The sequence below is a fragment of the Bubalus bubalis genome, chromosome 24, assembly GCF_019923935.1.
Source record: "Bubalus bubalis isolate 160015118507 breed Murrah chromosome 24, NDDB_SH_1, whole genome shotgun sequence".
Classification (NCBI taxonomy): Eukaryota; Metazoa; Chordata; class Mammalia; order Artiodactyla; family Bovidae; genus Bubalus; species Bubalus bubalis.
Genome location: NC_059180.1, coordinates 40,245,738 through 40,272,366, shown reverse-complemented (window position 1 = coordinate 40,272,366; position 26,629 = coordinate 40,245,738). Strand labels below are relative to the sequence as shown.

At 46.1% G+C, this 26,629-nt stretch overlaps 1 protein-coding gene across 4 annotated transcripts in view; it reads left to right on the top strand.

The window, feature by feature from the left end:
* LOC102393607 (ATP-binding cassette sub-family A member 17) overlaps positions 1-26,629 on the top strand; it is a 113,593-nt gene that overhangs the window by 83,296 nt on the left and 3,668 nt on the right. For all 4 annotated transcript variants that reach the window (XM_025274961.3, XM_044936176.2, XM_025274960.3 and 1 more), the window contains 10 exons: positions 56-359; positions 1,791-2,064; positions 2,229-2,433; positions 2,962-3,181; positions 6,425-6,583; positions 12,003-12,181; positions 12,814-12,939; positions 16,321-16,515; positions 24,998-25,185; positions 26,261-26,431. In XM_025274961.3, the coding sequence (XP_025130746.2) occupies positions 56-359; positions 1,791-2,064; positions 2,229-2,433; positions 2,962-3,181; positions 6,425-6,583; positions 12,003-12,181; positions 12,814-12,939; positions 16,321-16,515; positions 24,998-25,185; positions 26,261-26,431 (2,021 nt within the window). The remainder of the gene's footprint in view (positions 1-55; positions 360-1,790; positions 2,065-2,228; positions 2,434-2,961; positions 3,182-6,424; positions 6,584-12,002; positions 12,182-12,813; positions 12,940-16,320; positions 16,516-24,997; positions 25,186-26,260; positions 26,432-26,629) is intronic.

Below are 26,629 nucleotides of genomic sequence, written 5' to 3'. Positions count from 1 at the left end.
CCAGCTCCAACCTGCGACCATGTTAATCGTATGTCCTTCTTTTTTTAAATTGTAGTTCAGCCTTCTCTGCCAACAGTTCTATGCCATGTTCTTGAAAAGGGCTACCTATTCTTGGCGCAACTGGATCATGATGCTGTCAATACAGATCCTGGTGCCTCTGGTCATTCTTAGTATCAGCCTCTCATTCCTCAACTTCGATATAAGCATGGACAACAGCCCATTGGAGCTGACCCTAAAATCATATGGTCAAACTATTGTTCCATTCTACATTTCTCCGAACTCCAGGCTGGGTCCGCAGTTTCTAGACCATCTGACAGATGTGCTTATGGCTGAGGACCAGAAACCTCTGGAGCTGCAAAGTAAGTACCAGGCCCAGGAAAATGGGGCAGGAAGCAGGCCCATTGCTCCCTGCAGTGAAGCCATGTGCTTCCAGGCTACATGATGCTCTCTGAAGTCAGAGTGTGTGGCTAGAAGCCTCAGAAAAAATCTTTCAAAAGTAACAGGAAAGGGAAAGTTCCTAGAAATGGGACCAAGTTGTGTCTTTCTAGGGACTAAAGCATGTCCAAAAACGAAACAAACGTTCCGTTATGTTTGAATGTGTTAAGAAGAGATTTACACTTCTGCCAAGGGAATTTGTGGGTGATTTGGTGATAGATGGGACAAAAACTAAGCAGATGAGAAAAGGAGAATAGTATTTCCTTCAGAGGGGCACAGGTGTAGAGAAGAAAGAAACACGTCATGGTGTGCTACTTGGTTCAGCTGTGAATAATTTCTACTTTTTCTTAGTGAATGTCAAACTGACTATTGGTTAAACTGAATTTATGATACAACTCTGGGGCAGGTGGGGAGGGGTGGGGAAGGCCCTAGGAGGTGGGGATAGTCCTCTAAGAGAGCCAAGTCCTTGCTTCCGAGATAGGCTGTCAGTGGAGAAATGGACTATTTAGCGATCCTGAGAAGCACAGACTGAAAGACTTCAACATAGTTGCCCTGGTGAGCAGGAGCCAGGGACAGTGATGCGGAAGGCCATGGCACTGTCATCTCTCATTGTAAGTTTTGTATAATTATTTGATTTTTAAAATTATATTGATGTGTTATTTTAATTTAAAATGAAAATTTTAAGGATTTATTTTTAGTAAAATACAAGAGATCTTGCAGAAATGGTTGGGACTGTAGTGCCTTGCCTCTCCCAACCTTGGTTTCCTCACACTGTCACCGGAGGCTCCCCAGGGGAGTGCCCATCAAAGGTGCTTCACACTGAAACACTGGCGCTCAGTAACCCTCGGCCACCAGTACAGTGATCATTCCAGCGTAAAAATTCCAGGGTTCTTGGTCAGTCAGCCTGTGTGCTAGAAGCGTGGTGATGAACAGTTCTCAGAGAGCTCCTAGCCCAGAGGTCTTGTGGATAAGCAGTAATCCAGAGGCACAGTCCATGATGGTCACATAGACATAGCTCAGCCTCAGAGGGTCAGCGGGCGTGCCTGAGTTCAGAGCCTCTGGTGTGAATGGGGGCTGCACAGCAGGGAAGCCTGAAAGATGCCTGGACAAGACTTCACTGCTGCTCCAGTCAATGAAAAGAAAACTTTCTTGAGGCCTCAGGCCTGAGGGGCTCAGGCAGGAGGCAGCCCTGCGGGCCAAGTAGATGACTGGAAGTCGGGGCATGGCCACGACAGGAGGACCCCACTGGAGATGTGTGTGGGGCTTGGTGAGGAGAAAGACGTTCAGGAAGAGCCGCAGTCCTCTCTGCCTCACGAGGCCTGGTGCGACCCACTCAGTGGTCTATTTTCTTCCAGGCCCAGTGGAAGCATTCCTCCGGAAAAAGTTAGAGGAGGAGCCTGAGGTCTTTGACCAGAACTACCTGGTGGCCATTTCTTTTGACGACGTGGAGAACCACACCGTCGTGACAGCGCTGTTCAACAACCAGGCATACCATTCCACGGCCCAGGCGCTGGCATTGGTGGATAACGTCCTGTTCAAATTGCTTTCTGGGCCCAGGGCGTCCATAACGGTTCTGAACCACCCTCAGCCCGAGTCGAGCATGGAGACCGCGGAGGACATCCTATATGAGTATGTGTGGCTTTCCTTCCTCCTCGCTGAGCTTCTCCCTTTACCGCCAGCTTCCTCCCGTTTTGTCTCTTTGTTTTAATTACAAATTGTTATTTTGGAATATGGTTGCTTTGACTGGTTCTACTTAAATGACTGCCTCTCTTTTTATATCCTGCCTTTGACAGGGGCCCTAAAGGACATTATCTTGTCATCAACTTGCTTTTTGGAATGGCTTTCCTTTCAAGTTCCTTTTCCATCTTGACAGTCAAGGAGAGAGGCCTCAAGGCCAAGCAGGTCCAGTTCATCAGCGGCGTCCACGTGGCTACGTTCTGGCTCTCGTCTCTGCTATGGGACCTCCTGTCCTTCCTTGTCCCCAGCCTACTGCTGCTGGTGAGCTGCATTGTGAGGGGCCCCTCCCCCCAACCCCCTGTGTCCAGGGGACTGGCCTTGGGGCCCCTGCAAAGAACCGGGACCCAACCAGAAGTCTAGGCTGGCAGCTCTGCCCCTGATGGGCCACATGGCTGTTAACGCAGCTTCCTCACGGACCCTCAGTAAAAGGGGATTCCCGTCCCAGCGTCATTAGGAGCAGGGGGCCTGCTCTGGGGTCTCTAGGTGGTGACTTCCCCAGAGCTGCTGCCTCAGGATGGTAAGACAGTGCCCTGGGGACAGGTGTAGCCCACCAGGGCATGGAGGGGTGCAGCCTGGAGCACGTCCTCCCTGGTTCTGCCTCTGTGCTCCTCATCTCACTGCACTGGTGTCCTCTGCGCGGCCAGAGGAGTGAGGGAAGGGCGGTGCTGCTGCAGTCCTGCCAACACCTTGTTTACCTTATTAAGAATAACTTGAGATTATCGTATCCTTTCTCTCATGCTTAGGGCTGACTCTTAGTGACTTTTCCAAATTCTGCCCCACTTTCCCCAGGTGGTGTTTCTATACTATGATGAGGAGGCTTTTACACACAAGGAGAATGTCCGAGCTGTCTTCTTGATGCTGATGCTCTATGCCTGGGCCATCATCCCCTTCATCTACCTGACCAGCTTTTGCTTTGAGAATGCGGGGAATGCCTGTGTCAAACTCATCATCATGCTGACCTTTCTGAGCATTGGCCCCTTTGTTCTTGTCTCAGTCACAAGTGAAAAAGGTGAGGCCTATCAGGTCTACACATCACACAGCTTTAACCCTCCCTCTGGCAGCCACACAAGTCGTGCCTGTGAGAGCACGTGTCTGCAGGGGCCTGCATGAGGCTCTTCTCAGCAGTGGTCGTTGGAAGAGCCCCAAACCGTCAGTGTTGCAGACATGCACCTCCCGGGGGACAGACACTCAGCACAGGCTGCGGTGTGGACAGATGGCATAACCGGGTGCTGCCTGGACGAGCCAGCCCTGAGCTCGGAGCTGGGGGTCCACTGAACAGAGACCAGAGGGGACCTGGAGCGATGGGGACAGCCGTATCATGACTGAGATGTTGATTACATGGGCAAAAATACTTGTCAGAATCATCAAACTGTCCACTGGTGATCACACACTTCACTGAAACAGACTGCTCCTCAGTTTGAGAGAAGGTAATGAGAGACTTCTGTAGAATTCCATGAAGAAGAAAAACTTTGGAAACAAGAAAGATCTGATTGCCAAAATAAGAATTTAGCAGAGGGGTTGGAAAATAAAGGCAATGAATTTTCCAGAAAGTAGAACAAAAAGTTAAGAGAAACAGAGAAGTTGAGAGAAAAGGCAGGTAATGTGACAGTAAATGCAGGAGATGCTATTTGTATTCAATCAATGAGCCTTCCAGAAAGAGAAAACAGGAAATCAGGTTGAGGAAACTACCCAAGAAACAAAACAAAATTTCCCAGAGTTGAAAAAACCAGACTTCAAGATTGAAAGGATTTATCAAATGTCCAACACTGAATGAAGAGAGGCCCAAACACTTCCTGAAAGACAAGGGTTTCTGTACTGAGTTCTGTCGTCAGGCAGATGGGGGAACAGAGCAAAGACAACTTCAGGTGGGCAACAGCAATTGAACCCATACCCCACTTTCTTGGAGAGCTAGTCAAGGATCTCGCCGAACAAGGTGCAGGAGTAAAGCAAAGGAGGAAGAAAGCACAAGAGCCAGAAGAGGATGGATCCCACCCCGGAGTGTGGCAGAGGAGATTCTGCAGTCGGACGACTAGGTAGGGGCGGTTTGTGGCCTCTCCTCCGTCCTCAGCCAGTGCTGGAGTAGGACCCGCAGAGAAGGAAGGAAGGAAGGCAGGCGAATAAGCAGTAGCTGTGAATACCTGTCCCTGTGATCACACGTGGGATTGTCGAGCACTCCTCTCCTAGGTGTTGGAAGATGGTCACTGACCCAGGAGGGTCCGGGAGCCACTGTGGCTGGCTGTTCATCCCAGGCAGGGCTGTCAAGACTGCCTTGTGGTTAAGTCTGTCTCTATCCCACTCAGGAGCCACAGAGCTGAGTTTGGGTGGTTTCCCCACTCCCCTCTGCTTTAGTTTCCAGGGTAGATTTCCACATTTAGACTTCTACAGAGACAGCGTTAAGAGGACACAAGCCACTGTGCCTCTTCCCCAGGGCCATACCTGCCCCCTCTGCAACTACCCCCTGGGGCCTGGTCTCCGCAGGTGCAACTGTCTGATCACCAGAGCCATGACCCTGATGCCTCAGCCACAATGTGGAGCCACGACTTCCGAGCTGTGTCCCCAAACGGTGCTTCCGTCTCCACAGGTGGACCCTGGCTCTGCTGCTCAGTTACTGAGTCCTGGTCCAGGAAATGTTGGTCTGGAGACCTCACATCCAAGTTCAACTCCCTGTACGTTGCAGTGGCCTCCACTGACAGGAATTTCATAAATTGATCCCCCAAAGCTGTACTACTCTAAATCCAAGCCCTGAGAGTAGAGTCTGTTTTCGTATGAGGAGTCTGTTCAGCCTCTCTTCAGGGAGTCTGAAGAAAGTCACGTGTCCCCGGGCTGTATTCCTTGCAGGCCCCCCTGATTTGGAGCGGGTGGTGTAACAAGTCATGAAGCCTGAAATGAAAGCTCTAATCCCACCTCCTTGTTGGTGGAGATGTGTTGTGGTTTGTGCAGGGTGGCAGCTGGTGGCACGTGGAGTGGCTTGGGGTTAGCACCAAGCAGCCTGTGAGGTGGGAGAGGGCTGTAAGCGCAGCCCCATTGCAGGTCCGTTCCCACGCAGCACACCGAGCTCATCTTCTTACAGATTAATTTGCTTATGAGTAGCATAGTTATTTCGCAGAGCAGTTGTGTTTATTTGTTGTAAATATTTAAAATATTTTAAATATACCAAAGGTTATATATAACCTTGTTTGTTATTTCTTCACTTTTCAATATAACATAAAAAATAGGCTTCTGTAATCTCTTAAGAGTCCCCAGTTTCTGTATTTGTTTTAGGACCAGATCACTTACTGACCTCTCCTTTATTTCTTTTTTCTCATTGAAGTATAGTTGTTTTACAATGTTGTGTTAATTTTTGCTGTACAGCAAAGTGACTTAGTGATTTACACATATATGCATTCTTTGCCATCATGGTTTCTCATGGGATATTGGCTGCAGGGCTCTGTTGTGTGCAGCAGGGCCTTGGTGCTCATGCGTCCTGTGCGTAACAGTGCGCGTCCGCCGATCCCGGCCTGCTGCCCCGCCCCACCCCCTGCCATTTGGCGGTCGCGAGCGTGTTCTCCGGGTCCTTGAGTCTATTTTCTTTCCTTCTTTCTTTTTGCCACAAAGCTTGTGGGATCTTAGTTCCCAGCCGGGGATGGAACCCATGCTCCTTGCATTGGAAGCACAGAGTTCTAACCACAGGACCACTTTGGTTGATTCTTGAGGCTTTTATATTTATGTGATAATGTACAGTATCTGCAAATAATGGTGGTTTTGTCTCCACAAACTGTCCACACAGCAACTATGTTCTCCTTGTCTACTTGTAAGATGACACTCTAATAAATACAAAGCTGGTGCCCCAGGCTTTCCTGTCTGGCCCTAACTCATTTGTAAGCCTCCAGCCTTCAAAGCCACGACTTCCACAGGTGCATCCCCTACTGCAGCCATACCGTGCTGGTTTTCTCAAACACACCAAGCTCTTTCTGACTTGTCTGCATAAACAGTTGGAATAGAAGTAAAATGACTTCAGGAAGTGCTGCAAAAGAAAAATAGTTACAGCTTAGAGGCTGGGTGACTGCCTCAGAAGAGGGAACACTGGGAGTCAGGGAGAACCTGATTTCTGGTCTTGGGCCCGTGAGTGTGATGAGCACAGACAGATACAGCCACAGGTAGAAAGAACAAGCCCTTTATAGAGGAGAAGAGGCCCAGTGGGCCTAGAGAGTCGCTGGGGGATGTACCCACTTCTTCCTGAAAGAAGGGTTAATATTTTCTGTTCCCCTCACAGACCTTGGCTACACAGAGATCTCAGAGTCCCTGGATAACACGTTCCTACTGCTTCCAGGCCATTGCCTAGGGATGGCTTTATCCAACCTGTACTACAACTTTGAACTGCAGAAGTTTTGCAAGGTCAGGAGCTTGGACCAGACTGAGTGCAGCAAAGTTTGTGAGTATGACAAACAGACTTTTGTTAATTACAGTGTGTTTTAATTTTTAAGTTTTACAATGTTGTGTTGGTTTCTGTGCTGATTACATTTTTATTAAGATATAATTCATATAAAATTCACCCTTTTATAAAGTATACAATTCACCGGTTTTTGGTATATTCACAAGGTTGTGCAACCATCACCACCATCTAATTCCAGGACATTCTCGTCACCTGGAATAAAGAACTGTTCCATCCATTAACAGTCACTTCCCGTTCCCTTTTCCCCCAAGCATCTGACAACCAATAATCTACTTTCTGTCTCTATGGATTGGCCTGTTCTGGGCATTTCTTGTAAATGGAATCACTGTGTGACCTTTTGTATCTGGCTGCTTTCACTTGTAAGGTTCATCCAGGTTGTGGGGTGCATCTCTACTTTGTTCCCTGTTATGGCTGAATAATATTCCATTGTATGGATGGACTACTGTTTGTGTATCCATTCATCAGCTGATGGACATTTGGATTGTTTCTACGTTTTGGCTGTTATGAATAATGCTGCCGTGGACATTCACATACACATTTTTGTGTGAGCCCGTTTTCAGTTCTCTTGAGTATATACTTAGGAGTGGGTTTGCTGAGTCTTATGACTTTATGTTTAGCTTTTTCAGGAAGCATCAAACTATTTTCCACAGTGGCTGCACCATTTTACATTTCACCAGCAACATATGAGGCTTCCAATTTGTCCACGTCCTTTCCAACACCTTTTAAAATTAGTTATTTTCTTTAAATGTGGAAGAACATGTGAAGTTTACCATTTTAACCATTTTTAAGTGTGCAGTTCTGTGGCATTAGATACATCCACATTGTTGTGCCATCACCACCATCCTCTCCAGAACTTTCTTCAACTTGCAGAACTGAAATTCTGAACCCACGAAACACTAACAGCCCCACCCCAGCCTCTAGTGACTACCATTCCACTCTCTGAGTTGGGCTACTCTAGTTGCCTCACATGAAACATTTAATTCGTTTCTCATTTCCTCTTGGGTATATTCAATAGCTATTTTCTTTCTTTTTTTTTTGACAAACGTACTGTTTATTTTCAATACCAAATGTGCTAATTTCTGACAGCAATAACTGACAGTTATGTCACACTTTCTAAATACAGACTGTTCCCCTAAACACTAGTTCAATGAACAAAAATGTCCCAATGTAGAAGTTGGGTTCATTCATGTGGTTATATTCTTACAGATAATAATTCATAAAATAGCAAATTATACTCCTATTAAGAGAATTCACATTCATTCTAGAAATGGAATTTAATTCTTATAATGATTTGTCATTTAAACTACTTCCATCAAAATATAAATAATTACAGTTACTTCTCTTTTAGTCAACGCTTAAATGCAATTACCACTCACTGCACAGGGGAAGGGTGTCTGCCTTCAGCTAGTCAGCATGAGAAATAAAGTGGTATGAATGCTAACAACAGCATGAGACTTGACACTGAACCTTACCATTTATGTAACTGCAATTATAACTCAGCGCCATAATACTAGGAATTTTGGTGCCTATCAAAAACAGAGTTGATGTCCAAGGACAAGCAGATTTATTCACTCACAGTAAGGACTGTAAGTAACACGCAGACTCAGCGCCAGGTGTGAGGTACAGAGAGACAACTCCCGAGACCCCCTCAGGAGAAGCAGGTCAGCAAGGGTGCCGGGCTCCCCAGCAGGCCCCCTGGGTACCACCACTTAACTGGCCTTTTCTGACTGTTTCTAAAAACAACTGCTAACGGGTCCGCTAAGCAACTAAGAGGAGCAGTTTCAAGATTTCCCACTTCTTTGCTTAATCAAAACACAGCTAATTAGTAATGCTTGGCGACCCACTCCAGTGTTCTTGCCTAGAGAATCCCGGGGACGGCAGAGCCTGGTGGGCTGCCGTCTATGGGGTCACACAGAGTCGGACACGACTGAAGCGACTTAGCAGCAGCAGTAGCAGCAGCAGCGGCACAGGATGTAGAACTACAGCTTCCGTAGAAAACAGAAACGGTTTCACCAATAATCTTAACTCCTGAAAAAAACAGATAATTCCCCATTTTTAAAGATGTCCGTCTTGCTTATGACGTCACAGACACCATCAGAAGTTTCACCCCAATCTCAAAGATGAGTCAGCTCTCTAACTAGACGAGGAAGTGGCGACGTTACCAGACACTTCACATGACCTGACAGGCTCTCGCTTCCAGTCAGCACGCTCACTGTGAGATCCACACCTGACTGGCGCTCCCAGTCCCCGAGCGGAAGCCTCCACTGCAGGCGGCCCGGCGCCCGCGGCGGGCAGCCGGGGGCGGGGGTCCCTCGGCGCTCATCGCAGCCGGCTCGGCGGGCCCGCACTCCGGCCCCGCCAATAGCTATTTTCTTTGTGGTTACCATGGGAATTGCATTTTAACATCCTTAAGTTAACATTCTAATTTGAATTTGTATCAGCTTAACTTCAACAATATAGAAAAACTGCTCTTATGCAGCCCTTTCCCCAATCGCTTTTAATTATTGATGTCACAAGACCTCTTTATCCACTATGTGCCCAGAACCATAGACTCATTGTTGTTTTTTATGCATCAGTTTCTTAAGTTACACAGTAAACAAAAAGTGGAGTTACAAACCAAAGTTACCGCAATACTAGCCATTATAACGTCCATGTATCTACTTTCACCAGAGATCTGTATTAGTTTGATCTGTATGTCCTCATATGGCCAATGTCTGTTGTATATGCGTAAACAAAACAACCTACTTCCATAGTTCTTCAGGCACTCTGTCTATCAGATCTAATCCCTTGAATTTATTTTTTGTCACTTCCACTGTATAATCGTAAAGGATTTGACTTAGGTCTTACATGAATGGTCTAATCAAAATTGTAAGGAATTTGATTTAGGTAGGTCCCTACTTTCTTCAGTTTAAGTCTGAATTTGGCAATAAGGAGTTCATGCCAATGAGGCAAAGGAGAAAAGGAAAGATACACCCATTTGAATGCAGAGTTCCAAAAGAATAGCAAGGAGAAATAAGAAAGCGTTCCTCAGTGAGCAATGCAAAGAAATAGAGGAAAACAATAGAATGGGAAATACTAGAGATCTCTTCAAGAAAATCAGAGATACCAAGGGAACATTTCATTCAAAGATGGGCACAATAAAGGACAGAAACGGTATGGACCTAACAGAAGCAGAAGATATTAAGAAGAGGTGGCAAGAATACACAGAAGAACTATACAAAAAAGATCTTCATGACCCAGATAACCATGATACTGTGATCACTCACCTAGAAGAGCCAGATGTCCTGGAGTCTGAAGTCAAGTGGGCCTTAGGAAGCATCACTACGAACAAAGCTAGCGGGGGTGATGGAATTCCAGCTGAGCTATTTCAATGCCTAAAAGATGGTACTGTGAAAGTGCTGCACTCAACATGCCAGCAAATTTGGAAAACTCAGCAGTGGCCACAGCACTGGAAAAGGTCGGTTTTCATTCTAATCCCAAAGAAAGGCAATGCCAAAGAATGTTCAGACTACCCCACAATTGCATTCATCTCACACGCTAGCAAAGTAACGCTCAAATTTATCCAAGTAAGGCTTCAACAGTACGTGAACCGTGAACTTCCAGATGTTCAAGTTGGATTTAGAAAAGGCAGAGGAACCAGAGATCAAATTGCCAACATCCGTTGGATCACTGAAAAAGCAAGAGAGTTCCAGAAAAACATCTACTTCTTCTTTATTGACTATGCCAAAGCCTTTGACTGTGTGGATCACAATAAACTATGGAAAATTCTTCAAGAGATGGGAATACCAGACCACCTGACCTGCCCCCTGAGAAATCTGTATGCAGGTCAGGAAGCAACAGTTAGAACTGGACATGGAACAACAGACTGGTTCCAAATAGGAAAAGGAGTACATCAAGGCTGTGTATTGTCACCCTGCTTATTTAACTTATATGCAGAGTACATCATGCAAAATGCCAGGCTGGATGAAGCACAAACTGGAATTAAGATTGCTGGGAGAAATATCAATAACTTCAGATATGCAGATGACACCACCCTAGTGGCAGAAAGTGAAGAGTACCTAAAGAGCCTCTTGATGAAAGTGAAAGAGGAGAGTGAAAAAGCTGGCTTAAAACTCAACATTCAAAAAACCTAAGATCATGGCATCTGGTCCCATCACTTCATGGCAAAAAGGTGTGGAAGCAATGGATACAGTGAGAGACTTTATTTTCTTGGGCTCAAAAATCACTGCAGATGGTAACAGCAGCCATGAAATTAAAAGATGCTTACTCCTTGGAAGGAAAGTTATGACCAACCTAGATAGCATATTGAAAAGCAGAGACATTACTTTACCAACAAAGGGCCGTTTAATCAAAGCTATGGTTTTTCCAATAGTCGTGTATAGATGTGAGGGTTGAACTATAAAGAAAGCTGAGTGCCAAAAATTTGACGCTTTTGAACTGTGGTGTTGGAGAAGGCGCTTGAGAGTCCCTTGGACTGCAAGGATATCCAACCAATCCATCCTAAAGGAAATCAGTTCTGAGTATTTACTGGAAGGATTGATGCTGAAACTGAAACTCCAATACTTTGGCCACCTGCTGCAAAGAACTGATTCATTGGAAAAGAGCCTGATACTGGGAAAAATTGAAGGAGGGAGGAGAAGGGGATGACAGACAATGAGATGGTTGGATGGTATCACTGACTCGTTGAACGTGAGTCTGAGTAAGCTCCAGGAGTTGGTGATGGACAGGGAAGCCTGGTGTGCAGCAATCCATGGGGTCACAAAGAGTCAGAAATGACTGAGGGACTGAACTGAACTGAACTGAAACAAATGAATTGGAGAAGATAATGCATAGTATCAGTCTACTTGTATTTTAAAAGATTATATCCAGAGAGTATGGAAGTAGTATATAATATGTGTGTGTATATATATATATATATATATATATATACACATACATACATAAAACTGCTGTAGGGAGAGGAGAAGTACCTTGACTCTATCTCAGACGTGTCTCTTTTTTCCAATGAGTGTGTATTGTATAATTTAAAAATACATGTGTTTAAAAGAAAATTTGAAGGCAAATCAGATTAAGATAGGAGACTTGAGGCTGCTGAGTGTTTCTGCATGAGTGGTCAGTTGAAGTTACAGGGTGATTAATAATTGATAAAAGAATCAAACATATAAATAGTTTGCATTTCAAGTAACTGTCATATGGATAGGGAGAAGTCTTTTACTTTACTGAATAATTTTTGCTAAACATTGGTTCCAGCAAAAAAAGCAGAATACTGTGTATGTTTCCCGTCTGCTGGGGTGAAGTGACGACGTGATGACAATAATGCTCCTTTTAAATGACCTTTGTTATCGTGGGAATCTAGCTGCTCTGTGTAATCTGATCGTGTCCATTTGTCCCATTGTAGCAGAGGGCTATGTGGTCCAGGAGGACATCTATGCCTGGGAGTCTCTCGGGTTGGGGAAGTACCTGATAGCCCTCGCCATCTCAGGGCTCGTGTACCTCATCCTGCTTTTCCTCATTGAAACCAATGTCTTATGGGAACTGAAAGCCAGGTTTTCTGGCCTCTACTGGAAGCAAAAATTGGTGAGTGGGTCCAAGTGTAAGTCTGTAAGGACAGATAAGGGGCCGGCTTCACGGCTTAATTCCTGCAGTCTGCAGTGACCTTGATTCTCAGAGTCAGAGGGCCTGGAGATTGTGTAGCCTGCCTTCAGCAGAGGGGTTACTGAGGTCCCCAGGACCCTGGGCCCTGAGGGGAGAAGGGGGAAGAGCATTGGCCTGGGCCCTGTGACCCTGGCCAGCAGTGGATTCCCTAAAACTAGTCAGCTTGTAACACCTCTCCCCTCAGTCATTCAGGAGCCAGATAGGAGAATGGCCTGTTGTGTCCATTCTTGACCTGAATATCTTCCAGTGGCAAAGCACCTCCCCCACCCCCATGATTATGGAAATCCTGTACAAAATGGGATTTGTTGTATCTTGACACCTCTGGGCGTCAAGTCTTTTTTGTTTTCTTTAAAAACCAATGCTTTCCTGTCCAGCATATCACGGTCGTGTCAACATGCACTACCTGCGGCTTTCCCTGAGAATGGGTGGTGGAGTGCGAATGGGAACTGGCATGGCCGGGGCACCTTCACAACGTTACGGGGAAGGACCTTGATGTCTTCCTCCTATCCTTGCAAAAGCACTTACACCTGCCATCCTTATCTCGGGAAAAACAGGTTGTTTTGCAGAATGCAGAGTCTGTGCCTGGAGACCAAGATGTGGAAGAGGAAGCAAAAATGATCAAGAACTCTTGGGAAGATCTGTGTAAGAAAAACCCACTGGTCCTTAAAGAACTATCTAAGGTAAAGTCCGATGTAGCTTGAAAAGCATTACTTTACTTTTCATCCCCATTACTCTTGGGGATCCTTGTGTAGGGAAGCAGCCATCATGGCTCCAGGACCCTGCCCGCTGACTTGGAGTACAGTGTAGTGCCCATTTATCAGCAGCTTTACTTTCTGAGGTTTCAGCTACCTGCAGTCAACCATGGTCCAAAAATATTAAATGGAAAATTCCAGAAATATCAATTCATAAGTTTTAAGTTGTGTGCTGTTCTGGGTAGCATGGTTAACTCAAGCTGTCCCATCCCACCCCACCCCTTTGTCCAGCTTGTCTGCTGTTTCATCGCTTAGTTGCCGGCTCAGTTATCTGATCCAGTTTCGCAGTATCGAGTGCTTGCACTCAAGGACTTCTCATTTTACTTACCCCAAAGCCCAAGGGTAGTGATGTTGGCAATTCGGATATTCCCTTACTGTGCCTAATTTATAAGTTACACTTTGTCAGAGGCATTATGTGTAGGAGAAACATAGTAAGTAGAGGGTCCTGTGATATCCGTGGCTTCATGCCCCCACTGGGGCTCTTGGACCATATCCCTGGGGATGAGGGGACTACTGCACTGGCAGAGGATTCAGATGAGTTTTGATGGGAAAGACTCAGAGAGAGGTTTCCTCTGTGAACAGATGGCATCTGAGCTCATTCGTGCACCCAGAGACAGCAGGTAGCGCCTCAGCACCCCAGTGTCTTCTGGGGGCCCCTGAGGACAAGGAGGCCTGGGATAAGAGGGGCACCGGAGCCATGGATCCCCAGAAGCTCTGAAGGGTGGACGTGGTTGAGTCTCTCCTGGATCTAGAAAGCAGTCTGTGGAGGAGCCAAGGAGGGGATGTGGGCTCTGAAAGCCCACAGCAAGCCTGCTAATCTCCCTGAGAGCCCGTGGGGACTGTGCTGAGAGATTCTTCAGACAGCCAGGAATGTACACACACTCACGCACATGCACACACACATGTACGCAGAGAGAGGGGGAGGGAGACAGAGACAGACAGAGTTGTTTCCCTATAGTTACTAGCTGTTAAAAAGCCCCCAGAATCAATCTGCCTGACTTCAGTCTCTACTACAAAGCCACAGTCATCAAGACAGTAAGGTACTGGCACAAAGACAGAAATAGAGATCAGTTGAACAAAATAGAAAGCCCAGAGATGAATCCACACACCTATGGACACCTTATCTTTGACAAAGGAGGCAAGAATATACAATGGAGAAAAGACAATCTCTTTAACAAGTGGTGCTGGGAAAACTGGTCAACCACTTGTAAAAGAATGAAACTAGAACACTTTCTAACACCATACACAAAAATAAACTCAAAATGGATTAAAGATCTAAAAGACCAGAAACTATAAAACTCCTAGAGGAGAACATAGGCAAAACACTCTCTGACATACATCAAAGCAGGATCCTCTATGACCCACCTCCCAGAATATTGGAAATAAAAGCAAAAATAAACAAATGGGACCTAATTAAAATTAAAAGCTTCTGCACAACAAAGGAAACTCTAAGCAAGGTGAAAAGACAGCCTTCAGAATGGGAGAAGATAACAGCAAATGAAGCAACTGACAAACAACTAATCTCAAAAATACACAAGCAACTCCTGCAGCTCAATTCCAGAAAAATAAATGACCCGATCAAAAAATGGGCCAAAGAACTAAATAGACATTTCTCCAAAGAAGACATACAGATGGCTAACAAACACATGAAAAGATGCTCAACATCACTCATTATCAGAGAAATGCAAATCAAAATCACAATGAGGTACCATCTCACACCAGTCAGAATGGCTGCTATCCAAAAGTCTACAAGCAATAAATGCTTGAGAGGGTGTGGAGAAAAGCGAAACCTCTTACACTGTTGGTGGGGATGCAAACTAGTATAGCCACCATGGAGAATAGTGTGGAGATTCCTTAAAAAACTGGAAATAGAACTGCCATATGACCCAGCAATCCCACTTCTGGGCATACACACTGAGGAAACCAGAATTGAAAGAGACACATGTACCCCCATGTTCATCTCAGCACTGTTTACAATAGCCAGGACATGGAAGCAACCTAGATATCCATTAGCAGATGAATGGATAAGAAAGCCGTGGTATATATACACAATGGAATATTCAGTTCAGTTCAGTTCAGTTCAGTCACTCAGTCATGTCCGACTCTTTGCAACCCCCATGAATCGCAGCACGCCAGGCCTCCCTGTCCATAACCAACTCCCGGAGTTCACCCAAACCCACGTCCATCGAGTTGGTGGTGCCATCCAGCCATCTCATCCTCTGTCGTCCCCTTTTCCTCCTGCCCCCAATCCCTCCCAGCATCAGAGTCTTTTCTGATGGTCAACTCTTTGCATGAGGTGGCCAAAGTACTGGAGTTTCAGCTTTATTATCATTCCTTCCAAAGAACACCCAGGACTGATCTCCTTTAGAATGGACTGGTTGGATCTCCTTGCAGTCCAAGGGACTCTCAAGAGTCTTCTCCAACACCACAGTTCAAAAGCATCAATTCTTCAGTGCTCAGCCTTCTTCACAGTCCAACTCTCTCATCCATACATGACCACTGGAAAAACCATAGCCTTGACTAGACATTACTCAGCCATTAAAAAGAATACATTTGAATCAGTTCTAATGAGGTGGATGAAACTGGAGCCTATAATACAAAGTGAAGTAAGCCAGAAAGAAAAACACCAATACAGTATAACACATATATTTGGAATTTAGAAAGATGGTAACGATAACCCTGTATGCGAGACAGCAAAAGAGACACAGATGCATAGAACAGTCTTTTGGAGTCTGTGGGAGAAGGCGAGGGTGGGATGGTTTGGGAGAATGGCATTGAAACATGTATATTATCATATGTGAAACGAATTGCCAGTCCAGTTTCGATGCATGATACAGGGTGCTCGGGGCTGGTGCACTGGGATGACCCAGAGAGATGGGATGGGGAGGGAGGTGGGGGGTGGTTCAGGATGGGGAACACATGTACACCCGTGGCAGATTCATGTCAATGTATGGCAAAACCAATACAATATTGAAAAGTAATTAGCCTCCATAAAATAAATAAATTTATATTAAAAAAAAAAAGCCCCCAGAAACCAGCTCAGGCAACATCAAAGTGGTTTTCTTTGCTTTGAGGAAAGTAGGGAAGAGGCTTATCTTAGAGAACTATGTTCTCAGTGTGCAGGGGCAGGAAGAGAGAAGACCTCCTGAGCCCACTGGGAGCAGCAGCTGGGATGAGAAGGCAGATCCCAGCCTGGGTACTTCGGAGTCCTGGAGCCCTAAAGCAGAACTGGAGCGCAACTGAAAACTCCGGGCTGCTGGCTCCAGGCCTCCTCACGGGGTGTCTTGTCTTCTGTCTTGGCTATCTCAGGTCTATTCCAGGAAGGCGCCTCCACTGGCTGTGAGCAAGGTTTCCTTCACTGTTCAAGCAGAGGAGTGCTTTGGTCTTCTTGGCCTCAATGGAGCTGGGAAAACTACCATTTTCAAGATATTGACTGGGGAAGAGTCTATCACCTCTGGGGATGCCTTTGTCAACAGCATCAGCGTCAGCTCTGACTTGAGGAAGGTAGGCGGTGACCTGGGACGAGGGGGCATGAACCTAGGGGTGGTGTGGGTGTATCAGGAATAGGGTCCCCTGAAATACATCTGTGAGTGTTACAGAGGGTTGGGGACAGGGAGCTGAAATGAAACCCACCTTTGAAAATTCCAGATGTCGAATTTATCTCTGACTCCCAAATCCATAGCTCCTTCCTAGACCTCTTCTCTGAGCTCCAGATTGTATGTCAAGGTGCTTACTCAACATTGCCTTGAAAATGTCCCTGAAACCCAAGGCATCTCAAGCCCAGTGGACCCCCAAAGCCATCAGCTGTCCCCACAAGCCCCCGTCTCTTCCCCCCCTCCCCGTGTGCTCCCTGGAGGAGTGAGTGGCACCATCTATTGCCATCCCAGGCACCACTCAGGACACCCAGCCGACCGCATGGTCCATGAATGCTCCCTCCCAGTGAGCCCTGGAATCTGTCCTCCCTGACCCTGTGCCCAATGCACTTCCTGAGCCAAGGCCAGGCCTGACTTTGAGCCTCAGCTTCCTTGCCTTCTCTGAAGCATTTCTTAACGCAGGCCTTTCTCTCCTTCACACTCTAGCTTTCCTTTGTTCGCTCCTATAGCTTCCCCTTTCTTCTGGCTCTTCTCTCACTGGCACTTCTTCCTTAGACTCCTGTGGTGGATCTTCTTCCTCTAGCCCATTAGACTGCACTGCTCCCCAGGGCTGTAGCATCAGGCCACTGTCTTTGTCCTTCCACACACACTGTGCCCACCCCCCAATCTCATTCCTTATGCTGACTCCCATTATCTTCTGTTTGCTGATGGCTCCCAAGTAGCCACACCCTCAGCCCAATCCCAGTCCTGTGTTTCAGACCTGCATATACATCCCTTCTAAACAGCTTGACTCAGACATAGTCCTCACACCTGACCCTCTTCTTGGAGTCTACTTTCATTATTGGCACCAATTCAGTGAAACAATTTTTGAATGCCTAGTGTATGCCAACAGTTGTGTAAGCCCAGTGACTCTCACTTGCAAGGAGCTTATGATCATGAGAACCAGCCGTTGCCATGCAGTGACTTAAGTGTAATGATGGTAGGGGAGTGGGGTCAGTATACAGTGGATTCAGTGACAGGCGTACGAGGAGACCAAACTACAGGGGTCTAATCGAAGCTGTGCCATTCACAGCATGCACTGTACTAGCTTTACTGTCCATGACCAACATAAAGTTTAGAGAGAAGGTGGAAGAATCAACATGGGCTAGTTCCAGAATCCATGCTCGTAATTATTACTCTCTGTCTCCTTTTAGCAGACACTGCTTGGCCGAACAACCATAACCAGTATAAGCATCTCATGGCTAGGAGCCATTTACTATTAATTTTAATTTTTATTATTTTAAAAATTATGTACAAGTCTTTTGGTAATGGCAAATCAGGTAACTCTAATCCCTTTCCTGGTGGTCATTAATAACTAGAAAAATAGGACCAAATTTTGGAAACATGTCTTTGAAGGATTCAGAGAACTAAAAAGATAGTGAAGACTTATGAGCCAAGAGGTAGGGGAGGACAGGGACCCAAGGAGGTGGCCCATTCAAGGCTGGGTTGCTGAGTTCTGAATATTTTTTGCCCTTAGTTTTGAATTGGCACGCACTGGAGTTCAGGATGAGCCTTCTGGGGCATAGGGAGGCCTGATGCAAGCATCCTTTCCTTGAGTCAGGACCCTGGAGGGCTGCATCCCAGATGTAGGGATGAACTGTACTTGGACAAGTTCATGCAAGAATTGCAGAACAACCTGGACTCTTATCAGTCCCTGAAATGGAATTGATGTGACTCAACCACCACTGCTCCCAGGTGCCTGGCAGGAGCAAATGTCAGGAGCTGGCAGAAGAGGCTCACATCCTAGGCCTCAAATAATTTCAGCAAACAACTTGAAATGCAGTGTTTGGTGCACATTAAAAAAAAAAATAATAACCACGCATGTGTACCTAAACAACAACTCCTCCCCACAAAAAAATAATTTAGAATGAAGCATGGAGAATCAAAGTGTAGAAAACAAATATAAAGAAGAAGATAAGAGACATTGTGGTATACCGTCAAGACAGCCCCCTAGTAACCCTCCTGAGATTTACACCCTTAAGAAGATCACCCCAGATTGTACCAGGGTTGGTCTGTGTGACTGACAGAATACTGTGGAAGAAGTGGTATGCCACTTTTGAGACTGGGTCATGAGGGACACAGCAGCTTCTCTTTTGGGCATACTCGCCTTCACACCACTCACTCTGGGGAACACTAACGGCCATGTCATGAAGACTCTCAGGCAGCCCTGTGGATCATAAAAAATAATCAGTGCAATAGGAGACAAAGTGAGAGAGAAAAAGGAATATAGAACATATGGGACAAGTAGATAGCCCTAACAAGATAGTAGATTCAAATCCAATTACATTAGTAATTACATTACATACAAATGGATGAAAGACTTCAATTGGAAGATTGAGATTATTAGAGAAGATACTTAAAGGTTAAAACAGAGTTACCATATGACCCAGCAGTTTCACTCTTAGGTATATATATCCAAGAGAACTAAAAAACCGTTAATACATTCACACAAAAATTTGTACATGAATGTTCATAGCAGCATGTTTCACAGTAGCCAAAAGGTAGAATCAACCCTAATGTCCACTAACAAACAGATGAAGGATAAACAAAATGTGATCTATCTGTGCGCAAGGATATCATTCAACCATGAAAAAGGAATGAAGCGCCAACATAGGCTACACTACGCATGGACCTTAAATACGGGATGCAGAGCGAAAGAAGCAGAGCACAAAAGGGCACAGATTGTGTGATTCTGTTTATATGAAACACCCAGAACAGGCAAATCCATGGTGACAAGCTGATCGATGGTTGCCAGGGCTTGGGCGTTCTGGGGGAAAATGAGTAGTAACTTTTCATGGATTTGAGGTTTCTCTGGGGAGGAGTGATGCCATGTTATAAAATTGACTGTGATCATGGAGGAGAAGGCAATGGCACCCCACTCCAGTACTCTTGCCTGGAAAATCCCATTGGACGGAGGGAGCCTGGTAGGCTGCAGTCCATGGGGTCGCTAAGAGTCGGGCACGACTGAGCGACTTCACTTTCACTTTTCACTTTCATGCATTGGAGAAGGAAATGGCAAGCCACTCTGGTGTTCTTGCCTGGAGAATCCCAGGGACGGGGGAACCTGGTGGGCTGCTGTCTATGGGGTCACACAGAGTTGGACACGACTGAATGACTTAGCAGCAGTAGCAGTGATCATGGACCACCAGTGTGAATATACTAAAAGCCACTGAATTGAACACATTTGATGGGTGAATTGTATGATATGTGAATTATATCTCAATAAGCTGTTACTGAAAAAAGGAAGAAGGAATGAACAAGCAAAGGAATAAAAGACACAACAAGACAGGATGAGGGCAGGTGGTCATGACAGCCCCACCCCCTAGCCTTGTCACCACCAGTCATCCATCCAACTAATTGAAGCTCACTGAGAGGCAAGTACAAACCTGCTCTGTAAACTCAGATGAAAAGGAATGTTACATTTCTTTGTATTATTTAAAATCAAGCGGCATCTGCCTACAAGACCCTCCTCCTGTCTGACTGGCAAGAAACTGGATTTCAGTCTTCCTGGAATCTGTCTGCACATCACCTCCTGGAAATTTGTGAAAATTCATGGTAGGAAATATAGTTCAACATGCTCCTCACTTCACTTTCTCCTGGAAACCCCACGTGGATTAATCTCATTAGAAACTCAAATCTACAGCCTTGCTCTCTTCCTTTGTGAGCTTTCTGCTTACCACCCTTTACATGTGCAAATATTTATAAACATTCTTTCACATTTCCTAAAATATATTTTTATCACATGTGAAGAGCCGACTCACTGGAAAAGATCCTGATGCTGGGAAAGATTGAGAGCAGGAGAAGGGGGCAACAGAGGATGAGGTGGTTGAATGGCATCACAGACTCAGTGGACATGAATTTGAGCAAACTCTGGGAGATAGTGAAGGACAGGGAAGCCTGGCGTGCTGCAGTCCATGGAGTCGCAAAGAGTCGGACACGATTTAGCAACTGAGCAACAACAACATTTCTTTTCAGAATCTGCTGGTATGCCAGAAGTCAGCAGTGACTTTTGAACGTCCACATGCATTTCTGTCAAAGTCATTCACTGTCTCAGAATCATTCGGCTCCACTGTGGGACTTTCCCTGGTCCGTGGGGCCTCGTGCTCTGAGCAGGGCTCCATGGCCATCCTATGGCAGTAGGCTTATTCCAGACTCAGGTGTGTAAGAAACAGCACATTCCTTCATTTTCTTTGCATCAAATTATAACATTTTCAAGCCTTCTATCCAAAAATTTGTTCACAAAGTTGAAGGCCTATATAGACCAACACTGGAGGTAAATTTCAAATAATGATCGAAGATCTACCCTTTCTTAAGAGTCCAGGCTAAAAGGGATTGATGGGCAAGTCTACGAGCCACCACCAAGCAGTTATTTCTTTCTTGTATACCTCTTCGGAATCACAGGAGAGTGAAATCATCTGAAGTGAAAATCAAAGACAGTGTCCAACATAGGCCAACTTCATATAGGAACATAAAGCCTTAAGTAAGATATTTAGATAGCTGAGAAAAGAAGAGAAAGGCAAAGGAGAAAAGGAAAGATATACCCATTTGAATGCAGAGTTCCAAATGCAAGGAGAGGTAAGAAAGCCTTCCTCAGTGAGCAAAGCAAAGAAATAGAGGAAAACAATAGAATAGGAAAGACTAGAGATCTCTTCAAGAAAATTAGAGATACTGAGGGAACATTTCATCCAAAGATGGGCACAATAAAGGACAGAAATGGTATGGACCTAACAGAAGCAGAATGTATTAAGAAGAGATGGCAAGAATACACAGAAGAACTATACAAAAAAAGATCTTCATGACCCAGATAACCATGATAGTGTGATGACTCACCTAGAAGAGATGTCCTGGAGTCTGAAGTCAAGTGGGCCTTAGGAAGCATCACTACGAACAAAGCTAGCGGAGGTGATGGAATTCCAGCTGAGCTATTTCAATGCCTAAAAGATGGTACTGTGAAAGTGCTGCACTCAACATGCCAGCAAATTTGGAAAACTCAGTGACTTTTGAATGTCCACATGCATTTGGACAGGACTGGAAAAGGTTTTCATTCTAATCCCAAAGAAAGGCAATGCCAAAGAATGTTCAGACTACCCCACAATTGCATTCATCTCACACGCTAGCAAAGTAACGCTCAAATTTATCCAAGTAAGGCTTCAACAGTACATGAACCGTGAACTTCCAGATGTTCAAGCTGGATTTAGAAAGGCAGAGGAACCAGAGATCAAATTGCCAACATCCGTTGGATCATTGAGAAAGCAAGAGAGTTCCAGAAAAACATCTACTTCTTCTTTATTGACTACGCCAAAGCCTTTGACTGTGTGGATCACAACAAACTGTGGAAAATTCTTCAAGAGATGGGAATACCAGACCACCTGACCTCCTCCCTGAGAAATCTGTATGCAGGTCAGGAAGCAACAGTTAGAACTGGACATGGAACAACAGACTGGTTCCAAATAGGAAAAGGAGTACATCAAGGCTGTATATTGTCACCCTGCTTATTTAACTTATATGCAGAGTACATCATGCGAAATGCCAGGCTGGATGAAGCACAAGCTGGAATCAAGATTGCCAGGAGAAATATCAATAACCTCAGATATGCAGATGACACCACCCTAATGGCAGAAACTGAAGAGGACCTAAAGAGCCTATTGATGAAAGTGAAAGAGAAGAGTGAAAAAGCTGGCTTAAAACTCAACATTCAAAAAACTAAGATCATGGCATCTGGTCCCATCACTTCATGGCAAATAGATGGGGAAACAATGCAAACAGTGAGAGACTTTATTTTCTTGGGCTGCAAAATCACTGCAGATGGTGACCACAGCCATGAAATTAAAAGATGCTTGCTCCTTGGAAGAAAAGCTATGACCAACCTAGACAGTGTATTAAAAAGCAGAGACATTACTTGGCTGACAAAGATCCGTCTAATCAAAACTATTGGTTTTCCAATAGTCATGTATGGATGTGAGAGCTGGACTATAAAGAAAGCTGAGCACTTTTGAACTGTGGTGTTGGAGAAAACTCTTGAGAGTCCTCTGGACTGCAAGGAGATCCAACCAGTCCATCCTAAAGGAAATCAGTTCTGAATATTCATTGGAAGGACTGATGCTGAATCTGAACCTCTGATACTTTAGCCAACTGATGTGAAGAACTGACCCATTGGGAAAGACCCTGACGCTGGGAAAGATTGAAGGCACGAGGAGAAGAGGGCAACAGAGGATGAGATGGTTGGATAACATCACCAACTCGATGGACATGAGTTTGAGCAAGCTCTGGGAGTTGGTGATGGACAGGGAAGCATGGCATGCTGCAGTACATGGTGTCACAGAGTCGGACACGACAGAGCCACTGAACGGAACTGAACTGAAGATATTGACAGTAGCAATTCAGCAGGATATTGAAAGAGTAAAAATTACAAAAGTCAGGCTTATTCCAGAAATGAGATTTAACAGTAGGAAATCTACCAGTATAAAGCACTACCTTCATAGATGAAAGGAGAAAAATATTTATCAATAGAAGCGGAAAAAGCATTGGATGAAAATTCAGTACCCACTCATAGTTTTTTAAAAAATGTTAGCAAACTGTCTTGAGATAAAAGAAGTATCATGCTCCCTGACTTCAGACTATACTACAAAGCTCCAGTAATCAAAACTATATGGTACTGGCATAAAAACAGACACATAGATCAATGGAACAGAATAGAGAGCTCAGAAATAAACCCATGCGTTTATGGTCAACTCCCCTGGAAGAGGGCATGCCACCCACTCCAGTATTTTTGCTTGGAGAATCCCATGGACAGAGGAGCCTGGTTTGCTGCAAGTTCATAACAGCAAAAACTCGGAAATATCACACATGTGCCTGAATCTTTTATAAACAGCCAACCCAAATCTTCATGGCAGATAGATGGGGAAACAGTGGAAACAGTGGCTGACTTTATTTTTCTGGGCTCCAAAATCACTGCAGATGGCGATTGCAGCAATGAAATTAAAAGACGCTTACTCCTTGGAAGGAAAGTTATGACCAACCTAGACAGCATATTAAAAAGCAGAGACATTACTTTGCCAACAAAGGTCCATCTAGTCAAGGCTATGGTTTTTCCCGTGGTCATGTATGGATGTGTGAGTTGGACTGTGAAGAAAGCTGAGCGCTGAAGAATTGATGCTTTTCAACTGTGATGTTAGAGAAGACTCTGGAGAGTCCCTTGGACAGCAAGGAGATCCAACCAGTCCATTCCAAAGGAGATCAGTCCTGGGTGTTCATTGGAAGGACTGATATTGAGGCTGAAACTCCAATACTTTGGCCACCTCATGAGAAGAGTTGACTCATTAGAAAAGACCCTCATGCTGGGAAAGATTGAGGGCAGGAGGAGAAGGGGATGACAGAGGATGAGATGGCTGGATGGCATCACTGACTCGATGGACATGAGTTTGCGTAAACTCCAGGAGTTGGTGATGGACAGGGAGGCCTGGCGCGCTGCGGTTCATGGGGTCTCAAAGTCGGACACGACTGAGCAACTGAACTGAACTGAACCTAAATCTGAATGATTAAGTCACAATCAAACTGAGTTGGAATAGGCTTATGTGCTCAGTTGCCCAGTAGTGTCCAACTCTCTGCAGCCCCATGATCAGGCTCCTCTGTCAATGGGATTTCCCAGGCAAGAATACTGGAGTGGCTTGCCATTTCCTTCTCCAGGGGATCTTCCCAACTCAGGGATTGAAACTGTCTCTTGTTCCTCCTCCTTTGGCAGATAGATTCTCTACCATTGCACTACCTGGGAAGCCCAAGTTGAAGTAGGTTTGTATCAATATTTACTGACCAAGGCTGATCCTTAATACATAATATTGAATTAAAATGATAGAATGGTAAAATGGTAAGTGCAGAATGGTAAATAAAGGTGATCCAGTTGTGTTTTATGCAGCCGTGCAGAAGTCTGAAGTGCACCTTGATGCGACTGCACCACCTGGGGCAGGCCCCGGACAAGAGATTCCAGCACCCTCACAAAGAAAATGTATTTGTGGGTTACTTGTCTAATAGAAAATATGCTTAAACAGGAAAAAATAAAGTGTCTTCTGCTGACCATACACTTGGAAAGTGGCAAGAGATAGGGCAACTCTGGACACTGAGGTTTCCTGCTGGGCAGGCATGATTGTAAGTGCTCCAGACCCACATGCGCCCTCTGGGGTTGGGGTTCACGCCAGCAGCCAGTGCTGCATCCAGGCTCCCCAGTGTCACTGGTGGCCTCTGGCACACGTCTGTTTACCTGGCACTTGTGGGTGTGCATGAGGCAGAGGCCAGGCACCTGCCCAGTGGGGAGCTTTCCTTCTGACCCGCCTTCCCCTTGGGCTGTGCTCCAATTCCAGGTGCGACAGTGGATCGGCTACTGTCCCCAGGTCGATGCCCTGCTGGACCACATGACAGGCAAGGAGACGCTGGTCATGTTCTCCCGGATCCGGGGCATCCCTGAGCGTCACATCAGCTCCTGTGTGGACCAAATTCTCGATGACTTGCTCATGTACACGTACGCCGACAAATTGGTGAAGACCTACAGGTGAGACTCGGGGCCCCCTCAGCCCTTCCCGTCCCAAAATAAGATGTGCTGTGGTTCTGTTCAGTGCTGGGGGGTAGGGCAAGGCCTCCTGGCTCTGTGCCTGGGGGAGCTGTGTGGTCCTCACCACTGCGCAGGTTTCCAGGGAGGTGGCCTTTCTCCTCTGTGAGAATGGGTCAGCGGCCTGGGCTGTCCCATGGCCCTGCTTCCTCTGGTTACCTGGCTGAGGATGGGCTGACGCACCACAGCTGTTATTCTTCCTGCCACTTCACCAGGGCTTCTGACCTGCAGCAGATTTGCACTGCACGCCCATACTCCTGCACCCTGCTCTGTGTGAGCCATCTGAGCAGCTGATGTTCTACTGAAGAGCGTGGGGTCTTCCTGGGTCTTCCGTCACCAGTGATCCTAACCCAATTCCAGTTAGCTTAAACAAAGCAAGGCTACACGGTCCCAAGTCCCAGGCCGCCCCTTGATCTGTGCACAGTGCCCCTGCAGTCTGTTAGCAGAACTGGGTCAGAGCGCCCAGGAGTTAGAGGACGGTGCCCTCTTTCTTCTGTTAACTTCTGTTTCAATCATGTTTTCATGTTTCCCTGCATCTTTTGATGATTAAATTAACATTTGGGAAGTAGGCAATGGCACCCCACTCCAGTACTTTTGCCTAGAAAATCCCATGGACAGAGGAGCCTGGTAGGCTGCAGTCCATGGGGTCGCTAGAGTCGGACACGACTGAGCGACTTCACTTTCACTTTCACTTCACTTTGCATCATAAATGCTATGTGTTCTTAAAAGAAGTTAGCTAAAATGGTTCTATGCCCTTACCCTGCGACACCCATAGAGGCCCTCAGAGGAGATCCACGGACCATGTGCTCAGCCTGGACTGATCCCTATGCCCAGGAGAATGGTTTAGATGCTGAGTGGACAGCTGAGTCACAGTGTACCCCTGGGGGAGGGTGGTGGGTCATGTTACTGAACGCCCCACCAGGGCGCATGAGCACTTTCTTAGCAAAGGAAAAAGCAGGGAAGATTGCACTGGAAACTTAGGGTTGCCAGTCACCCAATTTCTCCCCCTCGGCCCCAGTGGCGGCAACAGGCGGAAGCTGAGTGCCGGCATTGCCCTGCTGGGAGAGCCTGTGGTCATCTTCCTGGACGAGCCATCCACTGGCATGGACCCTGTGGCCCGGCGTCTGCTCTGGGGCACTGTGGCACGGGCCCGAAAGTCCGGCAAGGCCATCGTCATCACCTCCCACAGGTTCAGCCAGGATGGGGGCTGTGGGCCGGGTGGGCCGGGAGGGGCTGAGTGGACAGAAGATCTGTCAGCCTCTGGTGAAGAGTCTGTGAGGCGAGTGGGCCACACCCTGAGCGTGGGAATCAGGAACAGCTTGATCTGGGTGTCAGCACTTTCCTGGGTGCACGGTTTTGGCGTGGAGGGCAGGCATCAGCATTCCCC